At 41.6% G+C, this 19,793-nt stretch overlaps 1 protein-coding gene across 11 annotated transcripts in view; it reads right to left on the reverse strand.

The window, feature by feature from the left end:
• Nucleotides 1-19,793, reverse strand: part of PTPRF (protein tyrosine phosphatase receptor type F) — a 375,416-nt gene that overhangs the window by 230,203 nt on the left and 125,420 nt on the right. For all 11 annotated transcript variants that reach the window (XM_030952948.1, XM_030952950.1, XM_030952956.1 and 8 more), the window contains one exon: nucleotides 14,848-15,009. In XM_030952948.1, the coding sequence (XP_030808808.1) occupies nucleotides 14,848-14,932 (85 nt within the window). In that variant the 5' untranslated portion in view covers nucleotides 14,933-15,009. The remainder of the gene's footprint in view (nucleotides 1-14,847; nucleotides 15,010-19,793) is intronic.

Genomic DNA, 19,793 nt, shown 5'->3' on the forward strand with positions numbered 1-19,793 from the left:
CATTACATTTCAAACTAGATAATTGAAATTAAAAAGTAAAGGGCTCCAAAATTACTACATATGTACCAAAATGATGAGCTTATGAACAGTAATGAAATGGAAACTCTCAGAAGCCTGAGGTTACACAAAAACTTTAAAGATGCTCCTCTTAACTTTTATAATAAAGCTAATAATTCTATTCTTGAAAGAGAAGTTGAAAGGGTTGTCTTTAAACCACTTTCTTCTCAGTGAAGTTTGGTCAGTTACTGGCTACATATTTGAAAAATTGTCATGAAATGTGCAAGGTTTAAAGCTAATGGGAACTTGGAGCAGCAATAATGAGAAACTCCCTCATGCATATAGAGAGTGATCAAACACCTCCTATGCCACCTGATGAGCAAGAAAGTGCTGGTGCTCCTCAAAGCTAATAGCTCTGGCCTCTGTGTGAGTGTGCTAGAGAAGAGCTTCATAGCACAGGTCATCAACACACATAAATAAATCTCTGAATAATGCTACAGCAGCATCTGAAAGAGATGCACGTGTGCCTGCCTGCAGAGGGGTTTCAAACAATGGAAATCCAGTGCCAGCAGATGGGCCTTGGGTCACACTCCCCTGCAGCAGCACTGCACACCACTACACAGTAATACCTCCAGGACACAAAACGCAAACCCAAAACCTCTTTCCTTGATACAGAAAGCCAAAGGTTGACCTAAATTTTCCTGCACATAAAAAATGTCAAATCTTTTCAGGGAAGTCAAAGACATAAAGAGAATTGTGTCATTATGTAAGTAGATATACTGAAAGAAGCCATAGAAGGTTCCACACATTCACAAATATGATAATTTAGATGACAAATGTAGCAAATTAAACCCAACTTGTTAGCTAATAGAATATATAATTATGTACTATGAACGATCACTTGCATATCTGGGAATTGAAACAATTATTTTTGGAAAGGGGAGAAACGTTCCTGACAAGGAGGGATTTTTAGCATCTGAGAGCTTTTCTACTGCATTCCCTTCCACCTTACCTTGTTTATAGCTCTATTCAGTAATAGTTTTTACTTGTTTCCTCAATGTCTTAATTTCCTGCAATAATACATCTGCCATGAATAATTAAGCAATGCATTTGCTGCTCGCTGAAAGCTGAACAAGTGCTATAAATCAGTTCTGGGACCCTCTGCCAGCACAGACACAATCAGAGATCTGCTAATGTTGGCATTTCTTTCTGCAGGTGAGAGGAATGGTGCACAGAAACCCTCAAGGAGCTGCTCAGCAGTGCCAGGCTCCCCCGCCCTGCAATTGGTATTTTGGGAGTGCCTGTCTGCATCTTTTCCCAAGCAGCAGGACTTCAAAGACTGTTTTGATGAGGGACAGTAAACCTAAATGTTCTATATTCTTCACATTTACTCCTTTCTCACATTCCTAGGTTGCACCCTCTTACCTCTCCCACTCCACAGTCAGGAGGAGGAGAGCAGAACATGTCCTGAGTGTTCATTATTCCCTTCTCAGCACCAAAATGATGGACTGCTGTTCTTTGCTCTATTTCCACCTTATTTCTCCTGCTGCTTGTGGTTCAAACCAGGACACTACCAGATGGTAGTGAAGGGCTGAATGATGGTCTGTAGTCAGGCCCATTACAGCCAGTGAAGGTTTATCTTGCCAAGTCACCCTCGCTCTCAGATAGCTGGGCAGGCTGCATTTCTCACTTTTTTGTATATGAAGATGGAAGATAACAAGCTACAAAAGCAACAGCGATAACACTTCCCTTCAACACTTTCACTCGCATCCATATCAGGGGAGAGGAGCAGTAAAACAACTTTCCACTACCAGAACAGGATTCACCTTTTAATTGGATGAGGTTTACAGTGCAATCACTTCAAGTGCAGCTGTGCAGCATATGAGCCTCTCAAGCTTGGCAGTGCAGGTACACTAGAAAATTAATCAAGACCAGGTATCCAGCCAGGCCTAGGAAATGTCAGGGTAGCCATCAGAATTTCATGTCTTAATTTGAGAATCTCCCCAGTTCACTATAAGGTGCAGAGACTAAAAAAAACTTTAAAGGTCAAAATGTAGAACAATTCATCACTAAATTTCCCTACAAAACAAACCATGTAATGTTCCTGGTTTTAATTCTGTTGACAACAGATTGCACATATTTTAAAAACGTAACGTTTAGCAGCTGTGCTGCCAGTCTGCAGAGTTTGCATATATAGCTGTGATATTACCATACTCTATTATTCATAACAGGCAACAGACTTCATTCTTCATCTTGTGAAAAATAATTGCAGTTTGAAGTCAAAGTCTGATGGCAAAGAAACACCCAACATAATGCTAGAGTTTCCAGAATTCAGGAACTCATGTAATGGCCTGCATTTTGATTTAAATCAATTCATTAGAAAGACAAATCTCTTCTGATCTGTACTTCTTCAGCAAGAAGTACATGGCTCTTTTATGAAACCCAAGAAAGGAAAAGCCTAGGTGGGTAAATAGCTTTTTCTTATCCACAACAAAAATGTAATAAATTAACTGCAATCTTTTAACAAGAAGCATGAGATATTCCCATCTCATACAGCCCTGGGACCTCACTCAGACAGAAATTCATGAGTTGATGTATAGCTATTCAGAGCAAGAATGACTACTGGAAGGAGAAGGTAAAAAACCTTACCCATCTTCCCTTCCACTACCATTAACATTAAAAGCATTCTGTAAAAACACACTTTTTAATACCTTTTCCCTTTCATACAAATAAATAAACATTTACATATATTTGAATCAGAAGGTCTTGGAAGAACTACAGCATCCTTTGCAATTGCTTCTCAAAGCATTTTGTGCTGCCAGAACCTGTTTCAATCCTCCCCCCACCCCCTCAAAAAGAGCTGCTGGTCAGCGCTGCGCCGGACAGCAAAGCAGCATTGTTTGCCTAGAGTGGTCCACATGTAGACCCTCCAACCTGCTCTGCTGCTCTGGGTTATATGGACTGGCACAACCACACTGCCTTTCTTAGAATATTTAACAGTCAGTGCAGAACAGCGTGGATGTTTGGTGCTGTCACGGAGAAGGGCTCTTGCAAACCACAGCAGCACCCACCAGGTACCCACCAGAGCCCTGCCTTGGCAAGGAAAGCCCCTGCCACCATCAAAGCTCAGACACCAGCCTCTGAACAGATGTATAGCATGGGAAAGTCTCCAGGCAGAGAGCTACATACAGAGAAATACATAACATGTACTGGGAGAAGAAAACAAACACAGAACTACCTGCTACAATTCACAGAGCAGAGTTAACTGTATGGCTTCAGAAGATGAACCACACACCGGAACAGGCAGCTGTCCTTTAGTCATGCACAGACATAGGCAAAAAGGTAGCAAATCTACAAGGGTTCATGAGAAAACCAGTGGATGTTTGCAAGTCTCGTATTCTCCCCTATTTTTGCCCACCAGCACATTTAAAGCAGAGCTACAAAGTCAGAGTAGGGCACTGAAGAGGACTAAGGGCCTGGAGAACATTTTCACACAAAGCTACATAGTCAGAGGAAAGACAGTGATTGTCAATTGGGAGGAGGATAAAAAAGGACAGGATAAAGATATAAGAGTTATTAGGTGACCTAGAGAAGACAAGCTACGAGACTGCACCTTTCCTGGTTCACAAATGAAGACAAAGAAACATTCATTTAAAAAAATCACACTGCCTATTCAGAACATATCTGAGGGAACACTTTCTGTTTGCATACAAAATTCCAGAAATACCTTTGGAAATTAAATTCCAACAATCCTGCATGTCTGTGACTGTTGCTTAGTGCCTAACCTGAACTTCCCAGCTGTAATTCAAGGACATTATTTCTTCTCCTAGCAGTGGATGGGAAGGACTGCCTTCCCCCCCAGTTAATCTTTCTCTTCTGGCAGTGGGATGCTCAAAATGAGATGCATCACTGGAAGCCTTACCCATGTGAGCAGAGCAAAAAGACTATCAAATGTGTCCTCAGGATGGTACTCCTCATTTTTGCCTGTCACTGTGATGTCTGCCCCCCTCAAAAAAGCACTGCTTTCTCAGCTCCTGTATGGCTTATGATCCATTAGCACTGCAAGACCTTTTCTGTATACCAGCTGTCTAGGCAGTTGTCTCTCATTCTGTATTTATGTAGCTGATTACTCCTATTTTCAAACATCTATCCACATTTTTTCTTATTGACATGCATCCTCTCAGACAGTTTCGCCAATTTGTAAAGATCATTTTGAATTCTAATAGTGTCCTCCAACATGCTTGCCTCCCTTCCCAGCTTGTTGTTGCCTGCAAATTTAATAAGCATGTTCTCTATTCTATCAGAGAGATCATTACTGCAAATGCTGAATGCTACCAAACTGCCAAATACCCACCCTATGAGCAGATGTTTCACAGGAAAAAGTCTCATGAGGGAGCACTGAAAGCTTTACTAAAGATAAATGACATCTACTGCTCCTCCATTCACGAAGCCTGTTAGCCTGTCATTAAAGGAAATTAGATGGATCTGACCTTGACAAACGTACACTGGATATTATTCCTTTGCCCATGTGGGTAAAACAATATTTAGAATTGTTGCAATTAATAAAGCTCTACAGAAGGAGTAATACAAGTCCAGTTTCTGAGAACAGCTTCTAATTTTACATAGGAAATGGGAAGTAATGTGGGTGGGGAGAAAAGGCAAGACTAGGAGATGGTCTTTACTGTATCTCCTTAAAACATCTAGCATTTGTTGGCCATCATTGGACGCTTATGCTGGGATAATTTTGGTATAAATAGACTTAGAGTTTGACACCATCCAGCAATTATTGTAACATAAAATAATTCTGCAATTTAACATAAACTTGGAAAACACCATGTGGTACACTGCATGTAACTCTTTATATGTTAAGTGGTATTTCTTAAATTCCACAAAATTACACAGGAAGCTCTTCTCACACAAAGCACTACAGATTACAGACAATAACAGAATTTTTGAGCTAAACTGGCCTCCAAAAAATCCTTTATCTGCAACAGAAGGCTGAGTGTTCAACGGAAGAGATGTTGAGCGCTGCATAGATGTTGACTGAACAACACAGGGATTTTGTCCTAATGTGTAAAAAACCCCCAAATCATACTCTGCTCATAAAATAGGGCACACAACTCTACAGATAGTGATGTATTTTAGCATTTGAGGGGGGGGGGAAAAAAACCAAAACAAAGCTTTGGCAGTTAAATATGCTAAATGTTCCATGCATTTACTAAGACAGAATAAAGGTTCAACAGGCATTGCCAAGAAAGACAAGACCAAGCCCCTGTGGCCTGCAGTACAACCACAGAGCAACTTCAACATAAAACACTCCCTATTTCCACAGCTGCCTCAAGAAACAGACAAATGCACTAGAAGAGGAACTTCATGGTGTCTGTGTGAATTAATTCTCTCTGCCCATGTTCCAGCTTGGGTGCTGGAGGACCTGCAGGACGCCTCTCCTGGGTACCTCTGGCTCTTGGGAAGGCTGAGATCACAGCAGCTCTGCATACACACACAGAATGAACACACAGGCAATTTAGTTACACACGAGCTCACACAGCCTCCTTTACAGAGTGATCCAGCGTGAAATTCCCTTTATATTATTCAGCAGCCTGTTTTTCTATGGGTCACTCCCTTCCACAAATCAGGTTCCATTCTCTCTGGACACTACTACAGATGCGCTTTGGTGGTCAAATGTTTTCAAAGACATTTTAGACTAGAAATCTATAAATATCACCACAGTCAGCTTTAAGGGCACAAAAGTATTTTTCCACTCTCTTTGTTTTTAAGAGCCATTCAAAGACAACTTTTGCAGAAAGAACCAAAAACAAATGTCCACCTTATAAAATACAGTCCCTCAACTTGAACTTTGCCTGAAGACCAAGCAGGGCACATTTCAGCCATGAAACAAACTCATAAAAAGCTGAAAAGAACAGGTTATAACTAAGAAACTTCATGTTAACCCCTGATAAACTCTGTGTAATGGAGCATAAAAGAGGGTATTAGAAGTTATATACAGCAAGTATAAATGACAAGTCAACAACCAGGACCATTACCTGTTACATGAAACAAGAGTAAAGGGAGCCTTTCTAGGTCTTGGACTACCCTCATCATTCTCCTGAGAGCCATACTAAACTCTGTACTGAGCATGCCAAGACTGAGAACACTGTGTCAGGACCAGACATCCCTTTCATAAAAAGGAATATGAAAGTATTTGCTTATGAGAGAAGTTTGCTTCTCCAAGGGTTTTCCTGTGTCCTGGAAAAACTGAAAGCTTCTGTTTGATCCTAAATAGGATTAAAATACATAGTCATCATCACCAGATCAGTATTTTAACCATTTTCAGCATGTAACAAGAATCTAAATACTCATCGTTCCATTCTTTCAACAAATCTTCCCTCTTGTAAATTAAACACTCTCTAAGTACAATACACTATATCTGCCTCACTTCCAAAATGTCTTTTTTCCCCAAATGCAGGGATTGAAACCCTTTCTGAAATCAGTGCATGGTGATTCTCACATTTACCTCCAAAGACAGAATTTCAGTTTCAAGTTTGAAAACCAAGGCAATGCCCTGTCTTAGGAACAACACCGAGGTGAGAGCTCTGCAACACACTCTGTCTCCCACTCACACAAGTCCCCAGCTTTTGACAAGTGGGTGAAAAGGAACAGTCCCACCTGCCAGGGACAGCTGTGCTAATGCTAAGGCTCAAAATGGTTACTAAAAGTGGAGTTTTTCAGGGGCAAAATCCCTACATGTGTCAAGTTGGTGAGTATTTCCTGGCCTCTTTAAAAAAAACCCTTTTCAAAACAACCTTTCACAGAAGTAATACAACAGCTGAAGTGGATTTGGCTAAAAATAAACACAAAGAAAACACATAGGTGTTCTGCATCCTTAAAACAAAGAGCAGAGGCTCAACAGTTACTGTCTTCTCCCTGTATGACAATTAACTGCTATGGACTTATATCACTCACCTTTGAGGTGGGCCAACAAAGTTAGCATATGTAGAGAGAGTTTGTAAAAACATTTAAAACAATTTGCAAGAAAAGCGGCAAAAGCAAGCAAGAATTCTGAGTGATTCCTTTTAAATCTGCAGTATTTACCAGTGCCAACAGTGGACTGATGATGATCCTTTCCATGAGACCCCAGTTACTTCCAGAGAATCCACTATCAGCTCAAGTAGAATAACCTCATGTAGCAAAAACAAACCAGTTCCAAATCTCCTCCTGACATGATGACTTTATTCAAAGTACCAACTCAGAACAGTCATCCTTGGTGCAACGAATGTCTGTTGGAAAATTGTGGTATTTCCATTTATGTTAAGATTTGACCAGGTACTACCTATATATCTCAATCCAATCTTACTAAATACAGATTTTTTGGAAAAGATTTCATGGAAATTCTATTATTAATTACTGGGGAGGGGGAAACAATGAGTAATATAAACAATGAAGGACCATCTAAAAAGCACAGCAGGACTGCAAAGTCATTCCAGCCTGAACTACACGAAATGAAATACATTCTGTAATTATTTCTTTTTAATACTACATCAATGCCCCTTATTGTGAAGTCTTAACATTATGATGCAAGAGAGAAAGACAACACTAACACACATTCAAAGCTCTAGCACTGCAGCCACAATTCATATACAAATGTAAAGCCATCATCCACTATAAAAAGTGCTTTGATTTAATTCAGTGATCATATGTCCATAAAGTGTGCAAGGCAAAAGACATTTCTATGAGTTAGAAGTTTCAGTAAGCACCCTACAGTGTTTTCACACCAACAAAATAAATGAGATCTGTCTCTGGCACAGACAAAGCACTGATTCTCACAAGGGACTAAACAGAGCATTCAATTAAGAGTACACCACTGCTTTTCAGCTCCTGATACATAAAGATAGACAACTTACCAGAGAAAAAGCACCCATGAACAGATGCTTTTTTCCCCACTCCTTTTTAAACCATGTTCAACATCAAAAAAGATTGACTAACATTTTGAGCAAACAAATTTCATACTCTTGGTTTTTCACAAAAATGAGCTTGATCATCTTATATTACAGTATCATTCTGAAGCACCAGTATAATGAAGAGATAATCAAAGAAACAAAAAAACCATTCCTATTACCACATCATTGCTTTTTACAACTACTCAGCTAAAACACTGAAAGCTCCAGCAGATCTTATACTTTTTCCCTTTCTGACATCAGTAGTAGTAATAGCCAGCAGCATCACGAGAAACCATATTATTTTATTGGTTTTCTGGCACTCCTTTCCATCTGCAAAGGATGTTACCCTCACTACTACAGGGAATTTTAAATATCTCCTTAAAACACACATAGCAGCCTCTGCAAATAGCCACAACTGATTAACATCTGTGAATGAATGCAACTAACTTGCAATTAGATTTGGAAAGTAAAGGGTAAGCTTTACCAAGGTTGGTAGTCAGCTACAAACAGAAAGGGAAAATTACCTTTAAAGAATTACTCAGATGACTAAATGAGCTGGGATCCAGCAAAACACATTTTAATGTACCTAGGGGCAGATATTCATGAGCAAAAAGCCAAATCCCACAAATGAAATAGAAGTCTGCATCCTGGGAATCAGAGGTCCAGAAAGGAATTCAGAGGTCACAATGGAGGACCACATTCCCAGTTGAATGCTGTGAGTAAAAAAGATAAAGTGCCATTGTACTGTTGGAAAATGCAGCCACTTGTCTTGGTCCTGGTCCCTTGACTTTAAAAAACATATTGAAAAGTCTGGAGGATTAGTGAAGAACAACAAAAATTTTATCTGGTCAGAAAAAAACCAAAAGTGTCCATTCTTCTTCAACAAAAAGGACAAACTTTCAGGTTCTCTAACTCTTCCAACTTCAAGTTGTTTCTCCAGGAGATTGCATTAAACAGCAGGAGTCTCCAGTCTCAGTGACAGATGTTCTAATATCCAGTGTCTAAACCCTAAAAATGCATAAAGGTAGTTTGAAATAAATGCACATTTGGAGAAGTAATGATTACTTGCCATTTTTACAGATCATATAGGAGATGGGTAAATTCTCTATCATTTAGTTTTCAAATAATGATTTGACAGCCTCCCAAAAGCTACATGCTAGCTCATCCACAGCTGTAAAAGCAGACACAGAAATTACCAGTGAAATTATACAGCCTGTGCTACACAGGTCAGAGTAAAAGACTACTCTGATCTGATTTCTGGCCTTAAAATCTATGAATCTACACTGAAGATAAAATTGTAAGCAGGTAGTTCTATTGGTTTTCTGTATCACCAAGCCAATAAGCACACGCTTTCTCAAAGAACAAGTATTAAATATATCATCCCCTCAACATTTGTCAGTGTGCTGGATCATTTACACAGATACTTAATCACAGGAAGTGCCTTGTGAAGGCAGGAGAGGAACTCTGGCTGTGCAGCTGAGTCTGAATGGTGCAAATGGCAAGTGGGGATGCTCAGCCCTGCACAGCAGTGAGGGGCTTAAATAACGACCCATAGAGCAGAGGCAACAGTGAGAGCCCACACCTTGGTCTCCATGCAAACCACTGCCCTCCAGGTGTCCCTGCAGACTGACCACACACCCAGAGCTGCCTGAGAGCAAAACCCAGAGTAAGCTGGGCTGCAGTTGCTACAGCACCTCTCTGGGTTCAGGAGCCACCACTCACCGAGGGCTCCAAGAAGACAAGAGGAAGAGATCACTATATATTTATTCTGCTTTTACATCCTCCATAAGTCTCCATACTGACCACTATGAGATGAGGGATTATTTGGGGCTAAGCAGACCTTTGACCTGTCAGCTGACATTGACTGATGAATGCTGGTGGCTTTAACAATACATAAAAAAGACAAATCATCATGCTGTGATTTGTTGTGGGTAGCAACCCAAACAAATTCACACTCTCTGCAAGTGCTGGAGCTAAAAGGGCTATAAATGCAGAAAAAAGATCCTTTGTCTACTCTGTACATAATGTTCGTCCTCACAGCATTCCTTCTACCTTGATATCTGCAACATTTAGCTACAAGCAGGCAGCATTTAGGTACTTTACACACAAGTATAGAATCCGATCCTACCCGAATATATATATTTGATGAGTAAGGACACCAAAAGTAAACACTGCACAATAACTGTGGTTAATATTTCAACCCATCCCTTAATGACACCACCTCAATGCCTCAGGTACATGGGTTTTCCTAAACAGTATTTTCCATGTTCTTTCTGCTGATGGAATATGTCAAGCTAGTCAAGCTAGAATTGCAGAAAATTAGTATTTACCTGTGCTGCAATACCTGGATCCAATCGCATCAATTACACATAATCACTAGATGCAGTGTTTGGGGACAGGCACGCAAACAGGAAACCTGGAAACAGAAACTGATGCAAGGCAGCAGTGGAGAAGCCTCATGTCCAGCTTTTGGAATGTGATCCTGCTGCCCAGCTCTGCAAAGTGGCCATTTTCCAGGCTTGCACAACAGCAAGTCTATCTCACAGCGTGGCCTGGAGCAGCTGTATTTGGGGTTGAGCTGTTGTTGAGGCATCATTCAGGTTATGAAGCAAAAGCAGCAGAGTTGGATCAGGGAGTCAAAATGAGCCAAGGTGGTCTTGGGGGCACAAAATAGTAAGGGCAGACAGCAGAGTTAGGGGACAAGGACAAACTACTGCCTCTAACAAATGTTCCCTCCAGTGCTCTTCTACACAAAACCTCTAGACAGCACTTGAGGTACAGTGCAAAATCCCTGGCAAAACAGAGCTCACCTGAAGCTAGAAAGACCATCTTACTATTCTTAGACTCTGGGACACCACATCTAGAAAAGCCATCTTAGTACTCTTTATTTTCCCAGCCTTCACAAGCATCAGAGGCCAATCGTTTTATTTTCTTTTTAATGCGTCTCCTCAATTCAATTAGCATCCAAGAAACACCGATTGAAAAAAAAAATCCTCAACAACAACAAAACAAAAAACCCAAACAAACAAAAAAACCAACCAACCAACCGAACAAACAAAAAAACCACCAAAAAAACAAACCATGCACACAAAAAAAACCCCATGTACAAGATGCACATCTTTTGGATATAAATTAACTCTTCATTTCAGGGGCAGGGCAGCCTTGAGACATTTCAGACTCGGGGTCCCTCTGGCTAGGGGTGGTGGGAGCCCAAGCTCTGCCTTGACCACACCAGCACACTGAGGCATGTTTCATCTACCCCCTCAAATAAAAGCCAAGTTGGTTCTACCTCTAGAAATCAAAAGGTGCAAATTGTTTGTTTACCAGGTATCAATTCACAGGTAGTTGGCCTAATTCTGCCTTAGTTCTTTCCTTCTACAAGGTCACTTTTGAAGCGGTTTTATTCCTTAAGCCCTTTGAAATTCTGTGCAAGACAAACCAAAATATACTGCAGTTAGAAAAGGCCCAGGATCGGTCACCTAGTCTCCTCCTTTGGCTAATGGAACCTGTTCCCAGGACTTCAAAAACAAAACCTAATTTTTAAAAAACCAAGAGAACAACAAAAGACATTGCTGATGATTTCCCATGAGAGTATTGATTTTCCCCCATTTTCTCTGCATTTTGTTGTGAGAGGGGATTTTTTGGGTTTTTATTTTATTAGAATAAATGACACATTTTCAAAAGCTGAAAAAAAGTACCTTTTAGTTGACAATTGCACTGAACATTAACTGAAATCTGCAAAGCCATTTTTCCCATGCACAATCAAAAGATGACAGACAGGGAAGCACAGAGTGTATAAAAAAAACCACACGAGCAAGCAGAGAGAGAATAGGTAAAACAGCCATCCTGAATCAGCTCTGAGCTGCTCTAATGGAATTAGGGTCACCCTGACAGAAACACAGTCAGATCACAGAGAAAATTTAATAATTTCTTATTGCAGTCTGTAAAAGCTGGGGAGGATTTGAAATAGCTGTCTGCCAAATTAGCACTTCTGTATCCACCGTTTGTGCACATGTGCCCCTTCCCACTCACCTTCTCCTCCAGCACCCCACTGGAGCAGCCAGGAAAGCACCACTCCCCTCCTGCTGCCAGGGAGGTGCCCAGAGAGCCCCTCTTTTTCTGACACTCTGCCACTCAGTTTAACCTCTGGATGCCACTTCAACTCCTCATCACTGACATTCTTCACAGCTCCTGTGACCTCGATTCCAGGGGAGGCACCGGCACAGCACGGGGCTAATTCCGCCAGGCAATACACACTAAATCTGCTTTATCTCAGGCGTTAACATCCCGCTTTCTGCCAGCTGCCTTCATTGTCAGGAAGCTACAGCAGCGACACTGAGATGTGTTACAACAACAGCAGGTGGCAAAGGTAGGGAAGACCCAGTCGTGGGTGCTCCCTGAGCAGCCAGCCACGAGCCATGCTGCAGCCAGGGATGCAGCACGTGCTGCCAGGGATGCAGCACAGCCCATCTCCAGCTGTCCTTTTCCTGCTCCTATAGAAAGCAATTTGGGGACTGACTCCAGAAAATCCAGGGATAACCCTGCTCTCACTATCCTGTTGTTTTTAGTAAGGGAAATGCAAGAGTGCTTTGCAGCTACAGAGCCTGCCCATCCCTCCAAAGATTCCAAGCAGCACAGCAATGGGGAAAAGGAAAAATCACAGTGATTTCGTGGGAACAGCCATAACCAGTATAATAAATAAATGCTCTTTTGCTGAAGCCAACAGGATACTATGGGGACTGAAAAACAGAGGAGTGTGCACATGGGGTGTTCCTTTCACAGCATCCCTCTGTGGCTTCTTCTGGAAGCTCCAGTGTCCATTTATTGTCATATCTTCCCCTTGCCTTCACTACTGTCCTAAATCAGGACTCTCTAATGTCAGATTCACTACTGATTCACTACTGCATCCCTTGTTTGCATCACTGATGGGCAGGCCCCATAAAATGCAGGGTTTGAGGTTGACATTTTAGCCTTGCAGAGTCACAGAGCGGACAGGTCCTTTCACACAGCTCCCAGCCCCTGAGGGTCGGTGGCAAGACTCAGTGGGTAAGATGACAGAAAAACTCTAAGTTGCTAAAATACACGGAGTTGCTAAAAACCACTTTCCATCCTAGGAAACCCTTGATTAATCCATGGTGGCTGTGGTAGTTAAAAGGTCAGTGCCCTCTAGAGCTGCCTTCCAGATTAGGAAAAAGCAATTCAGAGCAAGTCTGCACCAGAGAAAAAGACATACATACAGATAAACTTGCTGCTCAACAGAAATGTTCCACATCTGAGACACCACACAGAAACAGAGCCAATTTTGTCAAATTTAAGCATGTGGAATTATTCCACAAAATTAGCAAACCACGTCTACCACAAGTTATCCTCAGGCCAAGAACTGTCCTGGGACATCTCAAGCTCCACCAGCTTCTGCACATCTGTGATGTGAGTGATGCTTCTCTCCTTTGCAGGAGCCAGTATGAAGATAATAAATTTCAGGGAATTTTTACACACCTCAGAACATTAAACAAGTACTTTTCTATGCCAGATTCCAAAATGGGCTACAAGGAGCAGACATAAAGTGATCTGAATAAGCACCTTTCAACAGCACCAGCAGACAGCAAAGTAAGCTGAGGAAGGAGACAGCTGCTGCCCCCAGTTTAACTGGGCAGCTCAGACTCATACAGACCCATACTAATCTGCTGCCTGTACAAGTCATCCCTAATGAGAACAAAATAACTGAATTTATATGTTTCTTCACATCCCTTCTTCACTCTTCTCTCCAGCTTCCCTAAATTTAGGTCTTCCTCTCAGTCAAGGACATTTAGGAACCCCCAGTCTGTTCCCTACATTCAGTCAGGCTCCTACCAACATGAATCAAGATCTCCTTCAACTTTCACAAAATTACATCTAATTATAAGCCTGGTGACTAAAGCTGCAGTGAGAAAGAGATGACTGATGGCACCTCAGGAGGGGCATCATGGTCACCTCTTCTCCAGCTCAAGCATCCCAGGAGCCCTGGGTACTTCCAGAAGCAAGAAGTATTCACAACTGCCAGAGTCTGTGAAGAATGCGCAGGCACTTGGACACTGAAAATCCGGGTACAGGTTAAAAAAAACAGGGAGGGGGTCTGCACAAATACTCAGGGATTGCTTAACAAATACAGACCTCCAGATTATGCAAAAAAGCAATGAGGTTTCCTGCTCTCTGCATAACCCATTCCGTAAAACATTCCTACTATAAGGTGTTTTTAGTAGGCTATCATTAGCCATGGTTTTGTCCTCTTGTCTGTCCACAATAGCATTTTGTGCACATATTTCCTCTTGGCTGGATGGGGCTAATTAAAGCCAGTCACAACAACTCTATGGGACTACCAGGACAACAGCAAAGACACAACAGCTAAAAGTATGACCACAAGGAAACACTGTACTCCAATCCTGCCAAAATATAGGTGTAGGAGAGCTATACCAGAAGGTAAGAACTTGCACCCTCTTCCCCAACAGCTCTCTCCAACAGCAACTGCCTGCTGACTCAGGAGAGATGTCTCAGTGCTACACAAATTACGAGAGCTGGCAAAAGAACAAGGGAAAAACAGTAACAGGGATTACTGTGACCCCAATACTTCTTTCTTCCTCCGCCCCCAATTTTCTTTACTCATCTGTGCGTGTTAGAAATCAAACTGTCAGGTTTTGATCTCACAGCTTCTGCAGAAATTCTTTCTGCACTTGAATAAATTTTGTCAGTCTTTTTAGTTCTACTTGTGCCCCTTCACACACACCCTGTTTATCTGCAATGAGCACACTGGGAAATAGAAGACTGGGAGGAAGTTGTCTCTTAACCCTCAGTTTCCAGTACAAACAAAGAAGGTTTAATATTTTTGGAAACAAATTTTGCAAGGCATTCAAGCTTTCCAAAACCAAATGTTACTTACTGTCCGCTCCTGCTAAAGGCAGCATCAAGCAGCAGAGGATGGCTGCTGGCACAGTGAGTACTGGGATGCAGAAGTTAGGCACCATATTCCAAAATAGAGCAAGTCCTCTTCAGTCTGAGGCAAGTAGTCAGTACATCCAGTGTTACAGACACAGACTTACTCCTGCAAACCAAAAAAGGAAGAAAAGGAAAATTATACAATACACATTTTAACTGCCAGTATACCAAACTGCATTGCAAAGTCATCATTACAGATACTTTTAAAAAGAAATTTACCTATCTTCGCTGCATGAGCAGTAGAGCACCACACACACCTCTGAATTCAATAAGCTGATTTCAAGGGTCAGCAAGCATAAATGCACCTGTCTCCAAGTTTACCTTCCTGTACAATCTGGTTTATCGCCCATTAATGCATCTTTTAGTTGCTGTTGCTCACAACAGATAGTTCTGAAGCTGCAAATTACATTCAAAAAACAGTCTTAAGCTCTTGTAAGTCTCCTTCCACATGCCCTAGCCAGATGTGGCTGACTGCATGTGTAGGGAGGGTTTGCGATCAAATTGCATGTGAAGCACAGCTTGGACCATCCAGCTGGGCTGGTGTGCACCAGGCAAGTCTCAGCGGGCTCCAGCAGAAGAAACAGAAGCTGAATTGGATCAGCTGTCAGCTCAGAGGGTGAGAGTCACAGCTGAATGTTATTAAGGAAAGTGTCTATAAAGAGAAGCTTTACCAAAGCAAACACCTCAGCTTCAAACTCCCCAAAATAGAGGCAATGACTACCTAAAAGGATTCATGATTGGATATTCCCTCTCCAAAAAAAAGCAAATCATCTTGCAAATTGCCTTAACCTGGGCATCTGCTTGAATACTGAAATACAGAAAATTTCCCTAAAACCAACCAAAAAAGAGGCAAGTATTTAAAAAGAACACAATTTCTGTGTATCTGCCTTATCTTTTAATGTGAATATACTCATTGTACTTCCATCTCAAAGTCTAAGGTCTACCTATTAAAACAGACTTTAAAGGAGCCGGCAAGCACCATACCCTCAGCAACCACATTCAGCAGTGACAGGAGCTCATACTTTCAGTGCCAGGCATCTCAAGGAAAGCCCAAGAGTTATTTAAAGGTAGATGCTATTCTCCACTAAGCTGCAGAAGTTACCAAACTTACCAACACAGCATTATTAGTGAAAAAAATCTCATGCTGGCAGATGCCAGCCTGAGTGGACCCCATGAGCATCCTTGAAGCAAAGTAGCTGCAACTGTGCACACGCACACTGATCGTGGCCCAACATGCCACTCTTACTTGTGTTGTCAGACATTTCAAACACACCTTCAGGACTGCTCTAACAAAGATATTTCTGAATTTTGCTAGGTTTGGAAGTGTATTGTTTTTTGGAAACCGCTGAGCTTTTGATGGAAGTATCACAAGTTACAAACACGTCTACTTCTGACAAAAGCACAGCACTCAAAGAATGCCAGCAATGATCGTGCCTAGGGAAATCCACGAGAAATCTCAAGAGAATCTACCCTGGCAAATATTTACAGTGCATAGTACTAACAAACAGGAGATCATGATTCTTCTCCATTCTGTTACTGTATTTGCACAGTAAATCTTTTCCCATGTTATACTATCACACAACACAGAGAAATCTTTATTTATGCAACATCTTCTCCAGCCAAGACATCTGAAAATACTTTACAAAATAACCTAGCTGTAACCTAGATGCAGAGAGAATACTGATCATCTCATCCTGCTTTTATTGTCTCAATGAGAAGGCATAAATCTAACTAAGTTCAGCAGCAAAATTCTGAACACTGCAGAAGTGGCTCTTTGTACCAGCCACACACTCAGTTATCTTTGCTGCCCTCCAACTTCCCCATCCTCACTCAACTCTCACCAAAGGATTACTATAAGCACCATTTACATGTCTTACATAGCCAAGACAGATACAGGTAGTTGTATCTTTATAGCTGCATAAGCTCTATTCCAATGATAGAATAGAGCAGTTCCCAAGCAGGTGACCCAGCACCAGCCACCTCCCCAGACACAGCCACACAGGAATGGGAAGAAATGCCTGGATCAAGAGTGATGATTATGCTTCTAAATTCTGCATGTACAGGGGTAATTTGTGCTGCCTGAAAAAGGGAACCCACTGAAGCACTTTAAGCAGCATTACATCTGGCTCAACAGCAGCCAGAATCCTACGAGGCTACTCTTCCTGGGGAGGGGGTGGGAGATACCAAGGGTTGAAATTACTGTGTCAAAACTAATCATGTGTGTCAAGCTCTGTAAGATTAGGACAGAGAATGAGTTTTACAGGTGGTGCTGAAACATCTTAGGTATTTGTCAGACCACAGTGGGGGTGCGTAGCTTTCAGAGAGCTTTTCCTCTTTCATTCACTTCCATTAGCAACAAAAGTGTCTCATCTAATGGTGTATCTTGAGCACAGATTGCTCAGTCTTGTCAATAGCAGCTCCACAGCCCTCATTCAGAAGTAACTCTCAGGAACACAAAAACCTCAGTTAAAGAATAGGTCTGTCTCTTGATTTCTCTCTTCTTTCAGTAAATGTGATCAAGCTTCTCTCCAGTTTCAACAGATTTTTCACTTCCCTCTCCAGCCCATGAGATACATACAGCATGCACTATGCAGAACTGGTGAATTGTCAGATATCCTACCAGATGCTTCATAGACTTGATCTTTTTCAACTGTTTAGTGCTCTAAATAATTTACCATCTGGTAGCAAAGCCAGATTTTCTTATGCCAGACTGCTGTCTGTCCCTCCAAAGTTAATAGACCACCTTTGGCCTTTAACAGGATCAAAATTTGCCACTTCCTCTTTCCATGGTTGCTCTGCTTATGGAAAAGTTGTCTGCATTCAATAATTAAAGAGCTTTAAATTGGAATGTTTTAAAATTTTATAAATCTCAGTAGCTGTCATTCTCTTTTGAAAGTGATAATATTAAAAAGCTTCTCCCAGTGCTTCAGCTTTCCCAAGGAGACAACCCAATACTCAAAGCAAGGGTGTCAGCTGAAGTTCAGTTAACCCTTAGGAGGGCCAGTGTTACCCTGGCAGTGTTAAACAGCAATCCTGAACCATTGCTAAAGCCTTCCTTTCCTGGGGCAGAAGGAAGCCTAGGAAGGAAAGCAGCTAAAAACCAGATAATATTGGTAGATTTTTGGCAACAAGCTAAACAAATACAAAGTCAGTATTGCTTTGGCAAAATCAAGTACAACAGCAACTGACCAAATTATGCTCCTACAGTTCTTAATGTGTCTTGTCCCCAGCAAACTCATGCCTCTTCAGGCTGCTCTCTCTTGTTTCTGGACTGATCTCCTGTGCACCAGATGATCTCAGTCCCTTCATTTGAAGCCTCCTTTAATCTCACTGCTTTGGCCAACATCTCACAACTAATATTGTGTTTGGGAGCCCAGACACTGTACAAGAAGGTTTTTCAAAAACACACGTACATTCTCATTTCTTCTTCTGCATCTGGTCCTGGCAATATTATAAACTCTAGACTACATAACCCAAAATTAGCTGAGGCTAAGCACTCCAGATGGCTTTGTAAAAACAGCTTTGAGTTTAGCAAGCTAAACTCCTGCCTCTGCTCCAAACTCAGTGTTAGAGCTACCGAGAGCTAGTTTGGCAGAAAACTAGAAAGCAGGAAAGCACAACAAAAAACTAGCAATCTTCATTTAAATATATGAGTTTTTTGCTGCGGGGCAGGTGGATGGAAAAGAGGCGGTCTTGAGGACATTTTTTGAAACCTACATGGTTTGATTCTTTCAGACAGGCAGAAAAAGCTGGACTCATTTAAAACAGAGCCAAGAATACCAACAGCTCATATGGTACTAAGAAATTCTGGCAATGAGTACGTCTCACAGGAGACTGCAATGAGATTAGAAAAAGCAGTCGACTTTAAAGAGTCAAGAGGAATTTCAAACCAGCACTGAATAGCTTCTGTCCTCTATGAACTCTTCTGTAAGATAAACTGAACTGAAACAAGTGGGTCACCAGCCAAGACTGGCACAGTGAAGAACAGCATCCCCAAAGCAAGCTTGCCCATTCAAAACCAGGGACAAAAACACCGCACTAAAATCGCTTTTTAGGTTAAGCTACTTTGCAACCCAAAGAATCTAAGAAGTCAGCACAAAAAAGTTCCCTCCAGGAACCCCTGCACATCCATGGAACTGCCAGGTTTCGTTGTGTGTTTGAGTACTGACACTGCCTTTGTGGTGAGACATCGTTAAGAGACTCTGGAGAAACTTACAGGGTGGGAAGGTGAGCCCAGTCCATAAGCAATGTCCTTATCTGACCCGGAGATGTAACAGTGTCTTTTCAAAAAGGAACCTGAAACAATTGTGTTTGTTTTTCAAGGCGGAAACTTCCTGAGCCTTCTCAAGGTGAGCCCAAGGATGCAGGTCAGAAAACACCAACTGGGCACACCCAGACGATGGTAAAGACAGGGCTGAAATTACATCAGCTTCTCCCAGTGCTATTACATGTGCAACACAATCAAATTTTCCTTCTGGAGTTCTATCCTCTTTATTTTACACAAGTATCTGAAAGGGAGCCAGTGCTCCAGAGGGACGCAATCAACACAATACCACCTGATCGACTCTGGGGTGTCACATCAGCGACGGCGATCGTGCATCACGCAGAGCAATAAGGCAGCTCTTTATTCTGTTAAAAGTGAGAACAATAACTGGCTACAGCTCAGCTGCTTCGCTCTGTACATAATGCCTCATCTGTGCTCAGAAGGAGGAACAGGAAAACCATGACACACCATATAACTCAAGACCATCATATTGCACACATTAAAAGTTGTAGAAGCAGTTACACACAAGCTAATGACTTTTCAATGTTTCACTTCACTACATTAGTATTCCTTTTGCATAGATTTCTTTGTGCTTTTCTGCGAGAAATATAATATAAAGAGACTTG

Source organism: Camarhynchus parvulus, chromosome 8 (genome assembly GCF_901933205.1).
Source record: "Camarhynchus parvulus chromosome 8, STF_HiC, whole genome shotgun sequence".
In the NCBI taxonomy this organism is placed as follows: Eukaryota; Metazoa; Chordata; class Aves; order Passeriformes; family Thraupidae; genus Camarhynchus; species Camarhynchus parvulus.